A 15218-nucleotide genomic window follows, 5' to 3' on the forward strand; every position below is an offset into this window, starting at 1 on the left:
TCTCATTCTAACCGTGTAGGTTAATATGTTAGTTCAATATCTGGGTTATATACCATATTATACTTACCTGGTATACCAGTATGTGGTGTTGTCGTTACCAGACCACAGGTAATCGGCACGCCCACGTGTAATGTGGTGACACTCGCTACACGTGGTAGTAGTACTCGGAGATACACACAGAGCATTGAACTACACGGAGATACACGGAGTTAATGGGAGATACACGGAGTTAATGGGAGATACACGGAGTTAATGGGACATACACGATCAGGAATATAAGGTAAAGTATTAATTCACATTCTTAATCTAACCTCACCCTGTAGACGGGACACCAACAGTCAGGGTGATGTGAGGACGGGTATCTATAGGGACACCAACAGTCAGGGTGATGTGAGGACGGGTGTCTATAGGGACACCAACAGTCAGGGTGATGTGAGGACGGGTATCTATAGGGACACCAACAGTCAGGGTGATGTGAGGACGGGTGTCTATAGGGACACCAACAGTCAGGGTGATGTGTGGACGGGTGTCTATAGGGACACCAACAGTCAGGGTGATGTGAGGACGGGTGTCTATAGGGACACTAACAGTCAGGGTGATGTGTGGACGGGTGTCTATAGGGACAGTCAGGGTGATGTGAGGACGGGTGTCTATAGGGACAGTCAGGGTGATGTGAGGACGGGTATCTATAGGGACACCAACAGTCAGGGTGGTGTGAGGACGGGTGTCTATAGGGACACCAACAGTCAGGGTAATGTGAGGACGGGTGTCTATAGGGACAGTCATGGTGATGTGTGGATTGGTGTCTATAGGGTTAGTCAGAGTGATGTGTGGACGGGTGTCTACAGGGACACCAACAGTCAGGGTGATGTGTAGACGGGTGTCTATAGGGACAGTCAGGGTGATGTGTGGACGGGTGTCTATAGGGACAGTCAGGGTGATGTAAGGACGGGTGTCTATAGGGACACCAACAGTCAGGGTGATGTGTGGACGGGTGTCTATAGGGACAGTCAGGGTGATGTGTGGACGGGTGTCTATAGGGACAGTCAGGGTGATGTAAGGACGGGTGTCTATAGGGACAGTCATGGTGATGGGTGGACGGGTGTCTACAGGGACACCGACAGTCAGGGTGATGTGTGGGCGGGTGTCTATAGGGACAGTCAGGGTGATGTGTGGACGGGTGTCTATAGGGACACCAACAGTCAGGGTGATGTGAGGACGGGTGTCTATAGGGACAGTCAGGGTGATGTGTGGACGGGTATCTACAGGAACAGTCAGGGTGATGTGTGGACGGGTGTCTATAGGGACAGTCAGGGTGATGTGAGGACGGGTATCTATAGGGACAGCCAGGGTGATGTGTGGACGGGTGTCTATAGGGACAGTCAGGGTGATGTGAGGACGAGTGTCTACAGGGACACCGACAGTCAGGGTGATGTGAGGACGGGTATCTATAGGGACAGCCAGGGTGATGTGTGGACGGGTGTCTATAGGGACAGTCAGGGTGATGTGAGGACGGGTGTCTACAGGGACACCGACAGTCAGGGTGATGTGAGGACGGGTGTCTATAGGGACACCAACAGTCAGGGTGATGTGTGGACGGGTGTCTATAGGGACACCAACAGTCAGGGTGATGTGTGGACGGGTGTCTATAGGGACACCAACAGTCAGGGTGATGTGAGGACGGGTGTCTATAGGGACACCAACAGTCAGGGTGATGTGTGGACGGGTGTCTAAAGGGACACCAACAGTCAGGGTGATGTGTGGACGGGTGTCTATAGGGACAGTCAGGGTGATGTGAAGACGGGTGTCTATAGGGACAGTCAGGGTGATGTGTGGACGGGTGTCTACAGGGACACCGACAGTCAGGGTGATGTGAGGACGGGTGTCTATAGGGACACCAACAGTCAGGGTGATGTGAGGACGGGTGTCTATAGGGACAGTCAGGGTGATGTGAGGACGGGTGTCTATAGGGACACCAACAGTCAGGGTGATGTGAGGACGGGTGTCTATAGGGACACCAACAGTCAGGGTGATGTGTGGACGGGTGTCTATAGGGACACCAACAGTCAGGGTGATGTGAGGACGGGTGTCTATAGGGACAGTCAGGGTGATGTGTGGACGGGTGTCTATAGGGACAGTCAGGGTGATGTGAGGACGGGTGTCTATAGGGACAGTCAGGGTGATGTGTGGACGAGTGTCTATAGGGACACCAACAGTCAGGGTGATGTGAGGACGGGTGTCTATAGGGACAGTCAGGGTGATGTGAGGACGGGTGTCTATAGGGACACCAACAGTCAGGGTGATGTGTGGACGGGTGTCTATAGGGACACCAACAGTCAGGGTGATGTGAGGACGGGTGTCTATAGGGGCAGTCAGGGTGATGTGAGGACAGGTGTCTATAGGGACACCAACAGCCAGGGTGATGTGAGGACGGGTGTCTATAGGGACAGTCAGGGTGATGTGAGGACGGGTGTCTATAGGGACACCAACAGTCAGGGTGATGTGTGGACGGGTGTCTATAGGGACAGTCAGGGTGATGTGAGGACGGGTGTCTATAGGGACAGTCAGGGTGATGTGTGGACGGGTGTCTATAGGGACACCAACAGTCAGGGTGATGTGAGGACGGGTGTCTATAGGGACAGTCAGGGTGATGTGAGGACGGGTGTCTATAGGGACACCAACAGTCAGGGTGATGTGTGGACGGGTGTCTATAGGGACACCAACAGTCAGGGTGATGTGAGGACGGGTATCTATAGGGACACCGACAGTCAGGGTGATGTGTGGACAGGTGTCTATAGGGACACCAACAGTCAGGGTGATGTGAGGACGGGTGTCTATAGGGACAGTCAGGGTGATGTGAGGACGGGTGTCTATAGGGACACCAACAGTCAGGGTGATGTGAGGACGGGTGTCTATAGGGACAGTCAGGGTGATGTATGAACGGGTGTCTATAGGGACATCAACAGTCAGTGTGATGTAAGGACGGGTGTCTATAGGGACACCAACAGTCAGGGTGATGTGAGGACGGGTGTCTATAGGGACACCAACAGTCAGGGTGATGTGTGGACGGGTGTCTATAGGGACATCAACAGTCAGTGTGATGTAAGGACGGGTGTCTATAGGGACACCAACAGTCAGGGTGATGTGAGGACGGGTGTCTATAGGGACACCAACAGTCAGGGTGATGTGTGGACGGGTGTCTATAGGGACATCAACAGTCAGTGTGATGTAAGGACGGGTGTCTATAGGGACACCAACAGTCAGGGTGATGTAAGGACGAGTGTCTATAGGGACACCAACAGTCAGGGTGATGTAAGGACGAGTGTCTATAGGGACACCAACAGTCAGGGTGATGTAAGGACGAGTGTCTATAGGGACATCAACAGTCAGGGTGATGTAAGGACGAGTGTCTATAGGGACACCAACAGTCAGGGTGATGTAAGAACGGGTGTCTATAGGGACACCAACAGACATTTGACAGTTAACTCTTGCCCCAACCTAGTATGGGTATATGACTGGTTCTAAATTGTGAACCCTACACTGTCTATTGAATAGAAACACAGAATACAACACTCGATGGAAGCAGTCATGTAAGCGTAAGAAGCGATCACGGTGACCGCATTTGTAAAGAGGCGTTTTGTTGTTAATAATTGTTTGACTGAAAGAATGTGCAGTGAACAACTCCAAAATAGTCTGATATTGATGTCGGTGGCCATTTATATCCATGTGTACCTCAACCCCGTAATAACCTATCTAACGGGAAATTAATAAAACAGTTTATATTCTAAACTGGAGATATTTAGGATCTAACGAGGATTCATGACGCATACAAACACAATCAGAAAGACTTACACACCTATGTAAGTATTACCTCCAGTCGTAACCACTCCGGTACGGGGTAAGATTCCGTCTGGATATTTACTATACGTATTACAATGATACATGCCTACCAGCCACCCGAACTGCTGAAGAGATGATCGAGATCTTTTACTGTTAGGACATTCTGAATCTCTATGAATATTACCTGAATGTTTCAGAGATTTTAATATCATAATTGAAGAACTGAAAGATAAACTGACAACATCATACTGATATAAATTAAGTTTTAAACCAAGGATTGGACACACATTAAGTACAGGTACACGTCACAAAGGCCTGAGAATGTATTACAGTCTATATTGATGAACATCCAGGTGTGTCATTTTTACCGAATCTTAATGTGTGACAAGGACACAGACGGTAACAAATTCTCCGATCCCTGTGGTACATGCATGCTTGTTATTTGGTTTATTTTTTGTTTTTTTGTTTTGTTTTGTTTTTACATCATAAACGAAAGAAGAGAGAAAAACAAAGAAATTATGTTTAAGACAGGAAATAAATTTGTGATCTTGTCTATGTGTATGGCCGATAATGAAAGTTGGGGGTTGATTTGGTATCATAAGCTGGTCTTATGTTTCGGTGACGTGAGTACTTACAAACAGGCGGGCCAAGTTATCTACAGAGAGTGCTAAGGTAAGAACAGAGTACATAAACAATAGTTAGACAAACAATCCTGGCTAATTAGCATAAGGTGTATAGTGTCCCGTCCCTAGATACGTCCCGAAACGGTCTCAGTTTGTCTGTCTCTACGTATTCAAGATATGGATGACTAGATAAATATGTACGTCCCTAAACGGTCTCAGTTCGCCTGTCTCTACGTATTCACGATACGGATGACTAGATACGTCCCTAAACGGTCTCAGTTTGCCGTGTCACTACGTATTCACGATACGGATGACTAGATACGTCCCGAAACGGACTCAGTTCGCCTGTCTCTACGTATTCACGATACGGATGAGTAGATACGTCCCTAAACGGCCTCAGTTTGCCGTGTCACTACGTATTCACGATACGCATAACGTATTGAGAAACATATCTTTGATTTCACACACATCTCTATCACTATCATCCTTTACACGATGCGTCACTGTTGTCGTGTCAGCCGTCTAATACTTCCGCATGAAAAAAAAAATCAATTGGAGTGAAATTTATGTAAAGTTCCATTGGCCATAGGAACCACACCGGAGTGTAGTGTGGAAGGGTAAACAAAAACAGCTAGTGTATTCAAACCTTATATAGATTAGAGTCGCCTCTATGGCCATTTAACGAAAATATTGAACATATTTGATTATTAATAAAACATTCCACTGGATTGAACCCGTGACAACAAAGAAAAGAAATAAATAAAACATTTTAAAAGACTTGACACAATCGATTGTGCCGTTAAGACTATATCGGAGTATAGCTCCATGTTATTGGTGTTATAAGAGCGATCAGCTGTATGAATGCTTAATTATCTTAAAAAAAATAGCTTTTTTTTTTTGAATTTTTCAAAATCAGATATTTTTTTTTATCAAAGAACATAAAAATAGAAAATGTTTAAATAGGTGATATTGTTTTATATCATACTAGCATACCTTTAATTTGAATTTCATTTTTGCCTTTGGTGAAATATTTGTGTTTTAATGTTTCAAGCTAACGATACTGAACATTATGGTTTGGATAGGTGATATTTGATCGATAGGTTGACATGCCGGCTAGTTAGACTTTTACCGCTGGGGAGTATTCATTATCGATAGGTTGACATGCCGGCTAGTTAGACTTTTACTGCCGGGGAGTATTCATTATTTATGTTAAAGTAAGCAGCTGATTGTATATTATACAGAATTCTGCACTGATGCACGCGACGTTATTTGTGTTATAATAGATATATAAGTAAGTAGGGTCTTAACCACAGGGACTCGGTACGAATTTCATACCCGTCCACGGGCCGTATATGTATATATATATATATATATATGGGCAAAGAAGTAATTCAAACAGTGTAAACAATAAGGTTTGTTAAATTTTCGAGGCAATCCGCCCCTTTATCAAAACACAAAAAATTACAACTACAATCACATAATATATATAAGAAGTACAGGAAATACAATAAAATACAATAAGAATAATGTTTTAGTAACTGGAGAAACCACAATGAACCCTTCGGCAAACGTGGGCCGAAGGCGGATACTAGCGTGACTGCATCATGTTCAACACTAGAACGCTATGCGACCAACGGCAGAGATATTTTGAATTCCCCCGCACGTGAAAGTATATCGAAGAATAAACGACCCTTATATATATATATATATATAGAGCTTAGAAACACAAATGACGAAGGAAGACAACTTATATATACCATGGACCGGGAATTAGAGTCAAGTCCCCCTGGGACTCTGTACGAATAACACTGAAATTCATTTTCCCCCTAAAAAATAAAGATTCATTAATATATACATCTGTTTTTCTAATTTCAGGTGATCTCAGGAAGGGAGATTTTTTCTCGAGAACTGGAATGGTTTTGTCTTGAAGAACTGTCTTCGAGCTCTATTTTGACAGACGTGAATTTCGACAGTCGACTTAGAACAATCAAACTTGTGACGCTCTGATTTACAGGAAACAGTTATGAAGAAGTTGACATTATTGATACTAGGTTTGGCGCTGGCTGTGTATGTCCTGATAGGGGGCGCTGTGATGATGGCACTGGAAGAAACCAACGAATCGGACACTAAAACAACCACTAGATCCACCTTCACGGATTTCCTGGGTAAGTTTAACTAGAAACTTCTTTCTTCATATCATAACCGTGACGTTATAAGAATTACAAACGACATATCTCATCCGTGACGTTATAAGAATTACAAACGACATATCTCATCCGTGACGTTATACGAATTACAAACGACATATCTCATCCGTGACGTCATAAGAATAACAAACGACATATCTCATCCGTGACGTTATAAGAATAACAAACGACATATCTCATCCGTGACGTTATAAGAATTACAAACGACATATCTCATCCGTGACGTTATAAGATTTACAAACGACATATCTCATCCGTGACGTTATAAGAATAACAAACGACATATCTCATCCGTGACGTTATAAGAATTACAAACGACATATCTCATCCGTGACGTTATCAGAATAACAAACGACATCTCATCCGTGACGTTATAAGAATTACAAACGACATATCTCATCCGTGACGTCATAAGAATTACAAACGACATATCTCATCCGTGACGTTATAAGAATAACAAACGACATATCTCATCCGTGACGTCAAAAGAATAACAAACGACATATCTCATCCGTGACGTTATCAGAATAACAAACGACATCTCATCCGTGACGTCATAAGAATTACAAACGACATATCTCATCCGTGACGTTATAAGAATAACAAACGACATATCTCATCCGTGACGTCATAAGAATTACAAACGACATATCTCATCCGTGACGTTATAAGAATAACAAACGACATATCTCATCCGTGACGTTATCAGAATAACAAACGACATCTCATCCGTGACGTTATAAGAATTACAAACGACATATCTCATCCGTGACGTTATAAGAATTACAAACGACATATCTCATCCGTGACGTTATCAGAATAACAAACGACATCTCATCCGTGACGTTATCAGAATAACAAACGACATCTCATCCGTGACGTTATAAGAATTACAAACGACATATCTCATCCGTGACGTTATAAGAATAACAAACGAAATATTTCATCCGTGACGTCATAAGAATTACAAACGACATATCTCATCCGTGACGTTATAAGAATTAAAAAACGACATATCTCATCCGTGACGTTATAAGAATTACAAACGATATATCTCGCTCATAACCTGGCCCCATTCTAAGAGAAGACATATGTCAAGACAGGGGAGATAATCGAGTAAATATCTATTACAGCGGCCAAGACGTGTGTGACGTCTGATGAACTGGAGACGTTTGTCAGGGCTGTCATCACAGCGTACGACCAGGGTATCATCGCCACCAACCAGTCTGACAGCGCCTCGCTCTGGGACTATGGAAACTCGGTTTTCTTCTCCATGACGGCCGTCACTACTATTGGTATGTTCACAGGAAGTACCCTGTGGTTTACTCTGGGGTAGGGGAACAGGAATTACCCGGCGGTCGAATCTGGGGAAAGGAACAGGGAATATCTGGCGGTCCACTCTGGGGTAAGGGAACAGAGAATATCCGGCGGTCCACTCTGGGGTAAGGGAACAGAGAAACAGAGAACATCCGGCGGTCCACTCTGGGGTAAGGGAACAGGGAACATCCGGCGGTCCACTCTGGGGTAAGGGAACAGGGAACATCCGGCGGTCCACTCTGGGGTAAGGGAACAGGGAATATCCGGCGGTCCACCCTGTGGTAAGGGAACAGGGAATGTCCGGCGGTCCACTCTGGGGTAAGGGAGTAGGGAATATCCGGCGGTCCACCCTGGGGTAAGGGAACAGAGAATATCCGGCGGTCCACCATGGGGTAAGGGAACAGGAATTACCCGGAGGTCCAATCTGGGGTAAGGAACAGAGAACATCCGCCGGTCCACTCTGGGGTAAGGGAACAGGGAACATCCGGCGGTCCACCCTGGGGTAAGGGAACAGGGAACATCCGGCGGTCCACTCTGGGGTAAGGGAACAGGGAATATCCGGCGGGTCCACTCTGGGGTAAGGGAACAGGAAATACCCGGCGGTCCAATCTGGGGAAAGGAAATAGGGAATATCCGGCGGTCCACTCTGGGGTAAGGGAACAGGAAATACCCGGCGGTCCAATCTGGGGTAAGGGAACAGGGAATATCCCGCGGTCCACCCTGGGGTAAGGGAACAGAGAATATCCGGCGGTCTACTCTGGGGTAAGGTAACAGAGAATATCCGGCGGTCCACCCTGGGGTAAGGGAACAGGGAATATCCGGCGGTCCACCCTGTGGTAAGGGAACAGGGAATATCCGGCGGTCCACCCTGGGGTAAGGGAACAGAGAATATCCGGTCGTCCACTCTAGGGTAAGGGAACAGGGAATATCCGGCGGTCCACTCTGGGGTAAGGGAACAGAGAATATCCGGCGGTCCACCCTGGGGTAAGGGAACGGGAAATACCCGGCGGTCCACTCTGGGGTAAGGGAACAGAGAATATCCGGCGGTCCACCCTGGGGTAAGGGAACAGGGAATATCCGGCGGTCCACCCTGGGGTAAGGGAACAGAGAATATCCGGCGGTCCACTCTGGGGTAGGGAACAGAGAATATCCGGCGGTCCACCCTGGGGTAAGGGAACAGGAAATACCCGGCGGTCCACTCTGGGGTGAGGGAACAGAGAATATCCGGCGGTCCACTCTGGGGTAAGGGAACAGAGAATATCCGGCGGTCCACTCTGGGGTAAGGAAACAGGAATTACCCGGCGGTCCAATCTGGGGAAAGGAACAGGAAATACCAGGCGGTCCACTCTGGGGTAAGGGAACAGGGAATGTCCGGTGGTCCACTCTGGGGTAAGGGAACAGGGAATACCCGGCGGTCCACTCTGTGGTAAGGGAACAGGAAATATCCGGCGGTCCACCCTGTGGTAAGGGAACAGGGAATATCCGCTAGTCCACTCTGGGGTAAGGGAACAGGGAATACCCGGCGGTCCACTCTGGGGTAAGGGAACAGGGAACATCCGGCGGTCCAATCTGGGGAAAGGAAACAGGGAATATCCGGCGGTCCACTTTGGGGAAAGGAACAGGAAATATCCGGCGCTCCAATCTGGGGAAAGGAACAGGGAATATCCGGCGGTCCACTCTGGGGTAAGGGAACAGAGAATATCCGGCTGTCCAATCTGGGGAAAGGAACAGGAAATATCCGGTGGTCCACTTTGGGGTAAGGGAACATGAAATATCCGGCGGTGGACCCGGAGATCCGCTTGGGGTTGAGACAACAGGGAACAATTCCATTGGGATTGTGCCTTTTCATGATGCGGATATAATACTATTAGACTATATCATTTTCAACGTTTTAATCGATAATCCTAAAACATACGTATATATACATTGTTACATTGTATACTGTAACAGATCCCCGGGTACCAGTTATAAAGAACGGATACTGACTCACAAAGAACCTTTGGGAATCATTCACTATGAAAATGAAGCGTGAACCCCGCCATGCAGAAAAAGTTTTTTGCAACCTGTCAGAATTACATTTAGTATGAACTGAATGCAATTCAATTGTCATTTGCTATTTCCCCCATATAGAGTGGACTAGATTGAATTTCTCTCCGTATTGAATTTTTGAAGCGAACAACAAACATCCTGTGTGTATTGATTTATACCTGTAGATATAGTCTATAGATGTAAGTTACCATGGCTGTCCCAATACATTCATCAGTGTATAACCGCAATGTGTCGATCTCAGACAGAAATAAACACAAATACGATTCTATATGGCACTCATAGCCTGGAAATTGTAATTAGATAATAAAGTAATTATATACTAGAAATTATAGTTAGATAATAAAGTAATTATATACTAGAAATTATAGCTAGATAATAAAGTAATTATATACTAGAAATTATAGCTAGATAATAAAGTAATTATATACTAGAAATTATAGTTAGATATTACAGTAATTATAGATTAAAAGGGGGTGCAAGTGACTCCCGATAAAGTTAAGGGGGTGTAAGTGACTCCTGATAAAGTTAAGGGGGTGTAAGTGACTTCGGGCAAGGTTAAGGGGTATACTATTGATATAAATTAATGTCATTTTTGATTTACTTTGATGTTAATATTATTTTCCAGGGTACGGTAACCAGAGCCCAGCCACGAACGGCGGCCGTGCCTTCATTGTGGTTTTCGCCCTGATAGGAATACCTTTCTGTGCACTGTTTCTGTCAGGGATTGGGGATAAAATCGCAGGACTCACAAAGTCATTTCAGGAAAAGAAATTCTCAAAGAACCACGAAGTCGCCGAGCATCGTCTTAAGGCTTTAATCGTGCCTCTTACTGGCCTTATTATTCTAGTGTTCATACCAGCCGCCGTTTTCGGCGCCATTGAGGACTGGGCGTACGGCGAGGCCCTTTATTACTGTATAATTACACTGACAACGATAGGATTTGGGGATTTCGTCATAGGTGAGTATAGCCTATTTCGATGTCAGAATGATTAGAAAACTATGTCAAATGACAATAACGCTCTGACGTCATTATTCCGTTGCATCGCCATCACATGTGACGTCACTTATGGTTAAAAAATAAATGTTATTGAAGTCCTTCAGACAGCAAACCGTTTGGAACAGTGAAAAGATCTCATTGTTGTAAGGATCTGTACTGAATGACTCAATTTAACCTATATTTAATATTCTGAAATCATAAATATATATACATGTATATTAGTGTGTAGTAAGAATGATTGTGATATCAATTTATTCCTTTTTTCGCCAAAGGGACTGAAAACGCCGCGTATCGACTGGCCTATCGTCTGCTCACGTTGGTTTGGATATGTATTGGACTAGCCTACATAGCCTCGCTCATATCTCAAGCACAAGCAGAGTACACAAAAATAGCAGAAAAGGCGGACTCAGAAATCACAAAAAAGAAAGAGAAAAAGAATGGCAGCAAGACAGAGGTATGGGGAAAAGATAAAGGTATTAGATAAAGGACAAAAGCATGGGGAAAACGACAAAGGTGTGGGGAAAATGACAAAGGTATGACAAAAAGGACAAAGGTTTTGGGAAAAGGAGGTAAATGACAAATGTATGGGGAAAAAGACAAAGGTATGGGGAAATGATAAAGGTATGATGAAATGGACAAAGTGATGGGGAAAATGACAAAGGCAGCATGGGGGAAAATGACAAAGGCAGCATGGGGGGGGGGGAATGACAAAGGCAGCAGGGGGGGGGGGGGGGAATGACAAGGCAGCATGGGGGGGGGAATGACAAAGGCAGCATGGGGGAAAATGACAAAGGCAGCATGGGGGGGGGGGGGGGGGAATGACAAGGCAGCATGGGGGGGGGGGGGGGAATGACAAAGGCAGCATGGGGGAAAATGACAAAGGCAGCATGGGGGAAAATGACAAAAGCAGCATGGGGGAAAATGACAAAAGCAGCATGGGGGAAAATGACAAAGGCAGCATGGGGAAAATGACAAAGGCAGCATGGGGGAAAATGACAAAAGCAGCATGGGGGAAAATGACAAAGGCAGCATGGGGGAAAATGACAAAGGCAGCATGGGGGGAGGGGGGGGGGGGGGAATGACCAAAGGCAGCCATGGGGGACGAAATAGACAACCAGGCAGAAATTGGGGCTAAGACGATCAAGAGAATTGAGGGGAAAAGAAGAGAAATCAAAGGCCCGCCATCATGGGGGACAGGAAAGGAACGTAACGAAGTAGGAAAGAAACAACAGGCCAATGAATAGAAAGATCCCAAGGGCAACATGGGGACCCAGGGAGAACAAATGATGGGAAAGACAAGACTCATGGAAGAGTATGAGTCAATATGGGGAAAAGGGAAATTTGCAATTTGACGGACAGCTGGGGAAAGGGCAAAGGATAGGACAAAGCATCTATGGGAAATGAACAAAGTTAGAATAAATTCCGATAAAAATCCAACAAATAGTCAAAAATGTGATTTCCCTATATAAACTATAGTAAAGTTTACCCCCTACCCAGGGGCAAATGAGACCCCGGGTCATGAAATTCACAATTGTGGTAAAGCACCATAAGACCCCTTCATCTATGAAGAGTATTTGATTCTAACATATCTGAGAGTAGAGAAGAAGATTTTTGAAATTTCAGTCAATTTGACCCTTTTTGGCCCCGCCCACTCAGCCCCTGGGGGTCAACCAGGGCCAACATGTACATACCATCAAACTGTCATCCCATGCTGATAATTTGAACAAAGTTAGAATAAATTCCGATAGAAATCCAACAAATAATAGTCTAAAATGTGATTTCCCTATATAAACTATAGTAAAGTTTACCCCCTACCCAGGGGCAAACGTGAGACCCCAGGGTCATGAAATTCACAATTTTGGTAAAGCATCATCAGACCCCTTCATCTATGAAGAGTATTGATTCTAACATATCTGAGAGTAAGAGAAGAAGATTTTTGAAATTTTAGTCAATTTGACCCTTTTTGGCCCCGCCCACTCAGCCCCTGGGGGTCAACCAGGGCCAACATGTACATAACATCAAACTGTAATCCCATGCTGATAATTTGAACCAAGTTAGAATAAATTCCAATAGAAATCCAACAAATAATAGTCAAAAATGTGATTTCCCTATATAAACTATAGTAAAGTTTACCCCCTACCCAGGGGCAAACGTGAGACCCCAGGGTCATGAAATTCACAATTTTGGTAAAGCATCATCAGACCCCTTCATCTATGAAGAGTATTTGATTCTAACATATCTGAGAGTAGAGAAGAAGATTTTTGAAATTTTAGTCAATTTGACCCTTTTTGGCCCCGCCCACCAGCCCCTGGGGGTCAACCAGGGCCAACATGTACATACCATCAAACTGTCATCCTATGCTGATAATTTGAACAAAGTTAGAATAAATTCCGATGGAAATCCAACAAATAATAGTCTAAAATGTGATTTCCCTATATAAACTATAGTAAAGTTTACCCCCTACCCAGGGGCAAACGTGAGACCCCAGGGTCATGAAATTCACAATTTTGGTAAAGCACCATAAGACCCCTTCATCTATGAAGAGTATTTGATTCTAACATATCTGAGAGTAGAGAAGAAGATTTTTGAAATTTTAGTCAATTTGACCCTTTTTGGCCCCACTCCTTCAGCCCCTGGGGGTCAACCAGGGCCAACATGTACATAACATCAAACTGTAATCCCATGCTGATAATTTGAACCAAGTTAGAATAAATTCCAATAGAAATCCAACAAATAATAGTCAAAAATGTGATTTTCCTATATAAACTATAGTAAAGTTTACCCCCTACCCAGGGGCAAACGTGAGACCCCAGGGTCATGAAATTCACAATTTTGGTAAAGCACCTTAAGGCCCTTCCATCTATGAAGAGTATTTGATTCTAACATACAGTATCTGAGAGTAGAGAAGAAGATTTTTGAAATTTTAGTCAATTTGACCCTTTTTGGCCCCGCCCACCAGCCCCTGGGGGTCAACCAGGGCCAACATGTACATACCATCAAACTGTTATCCTATGCTGATAATTTGAACCAAGTTAGAATAAATTCCAATAGAAATCCAACAAATAAGTCAAAAATGTGATTTTCCTATATAAACTATAGTAAAGTTTACCCCCTACCCAGGGGCAAACGTGAGACCCCAGGGTCATGAAATTCACAATTTTGGTAAAGCACCTTAAGAGCCTTCCATCTATGAAGAGAATTTGATTCTAATATATCTGAGAGTAGAGAAGAAGATTTTTGAAATTTCAGTCAATTTGACCCTTTTTGGCCCCGCCCACCAGCCCCTGGGGGTCAACCAGGGCCAACATGTACATACCATCAAACTGTCATCCCATGCTGATAATTTGAACCAAGTTAGAATGAATTCCAATAGAAATCCAACAAATAATAGTCAAAAATGTGATTTCCCTATATAAACTATAGTAAAGTTTACCCCCTCCCCAGGGGCAAACGTGAGACCCCAGGGTCATGAAATTCACAATTTTGGTAAAGCACCTTAAGACCCTTCCATCTATGAAAAGTATTTGATTCTACCATATCTGAGAGTAGAGAAGAAGATTTTTGAAATTTTAGTCAAACATTTGAGAAAGGGATAAAGGTGTGGGAAAAGGACAAATGTATGGGGAAAGGACAAATGTATCATGGAAAATGACAAAGGTACGGGCGGAGGGGGGGGGGGTCAATGACAAAGCAATGGGCGAAAGGAAAAAGGTATGAGGTTAAGGACAAAGGTATGAAAAAAAGGACAAAGGCATAGGGGAAAATGACAAATGTTTGGGAAAAAGACAAATGTATGGGGGAAAAGACCAAGATATGGGGAAAATGACAAAGGGATGGAGGAAAGGACATGAAGTGGGGAAAAGGACAAAGGTATGTGGAAAATGACAAAGGTATGGAGAAAATGACAAAGGCGTGAGGAAAAGGACAAAGGTATGGGGGTAAAGGGCAAAGGTGTGGAGGTGAAGGTCAAAGGTATGAGGAAAATGATAAAAATATGGGGAAAATGACAAAGATATGGGGAAAATGACAAATCTATAGGGAAAAGGACAACGGTGTGACAAAAAGGTCAAAGGTATGGGGGGAAATGACAAAGGTATAGGGAAAAGGACAACGGTTATGGGGAAAAGGACAAAAGTATGGGGAAAAGGACAAATGTGTGGGAAAATGATAAAGGTATGGGGAAAA

At 44.5% G+C, this 15218-nt stretch overlaps 1 protein-coding gene across 1 annotated transcript in view; it reads left to right on the forward strand.

The window, feature by feature from the left end:
- LOC117324529 (potassium channel subfamily K member 2-like) overlaps nt 1-15218 on the forward strand; it is an 18087-nt gene continuing 2869 nt past the window's right edge. Inside the window, exons 1-5 of the mRNA XM_033880440.1 lie at nt 1-280; nt 6339-6628; nt 7804-7965; nt 10662-10994; nt 11306-11487. Coding sequence (XP_033736331.1) covers nt 6487-6628; nt 7804-7965; nt 10662-10994; nt 11306-11487 — 819 coding nt within the window. The 5' untranslated portion in view covers nt 1-280; nt 6339-6486. The remainder of the gene's footprint in view (nt 281-6338; nt 6629-7803; nt 7966-10661; nt 10995-11305; nt 11488-15218) is intronic.

The sequence above is a fragment of the Pecten maximus genome, chromosome 3 (genome assembly GCF_902652985.1).
Source record: "Pecten maximus chromosome 3, xPecMax1.1, whole genome shotgun sequence".
NCBI classification, from domain to species: domain Eukaryota; kingdom Metazoa; phylum Mollusca; class Bivalvia; order Pectinida; family Pectinidae; genus Pecten; species Pecten maximus.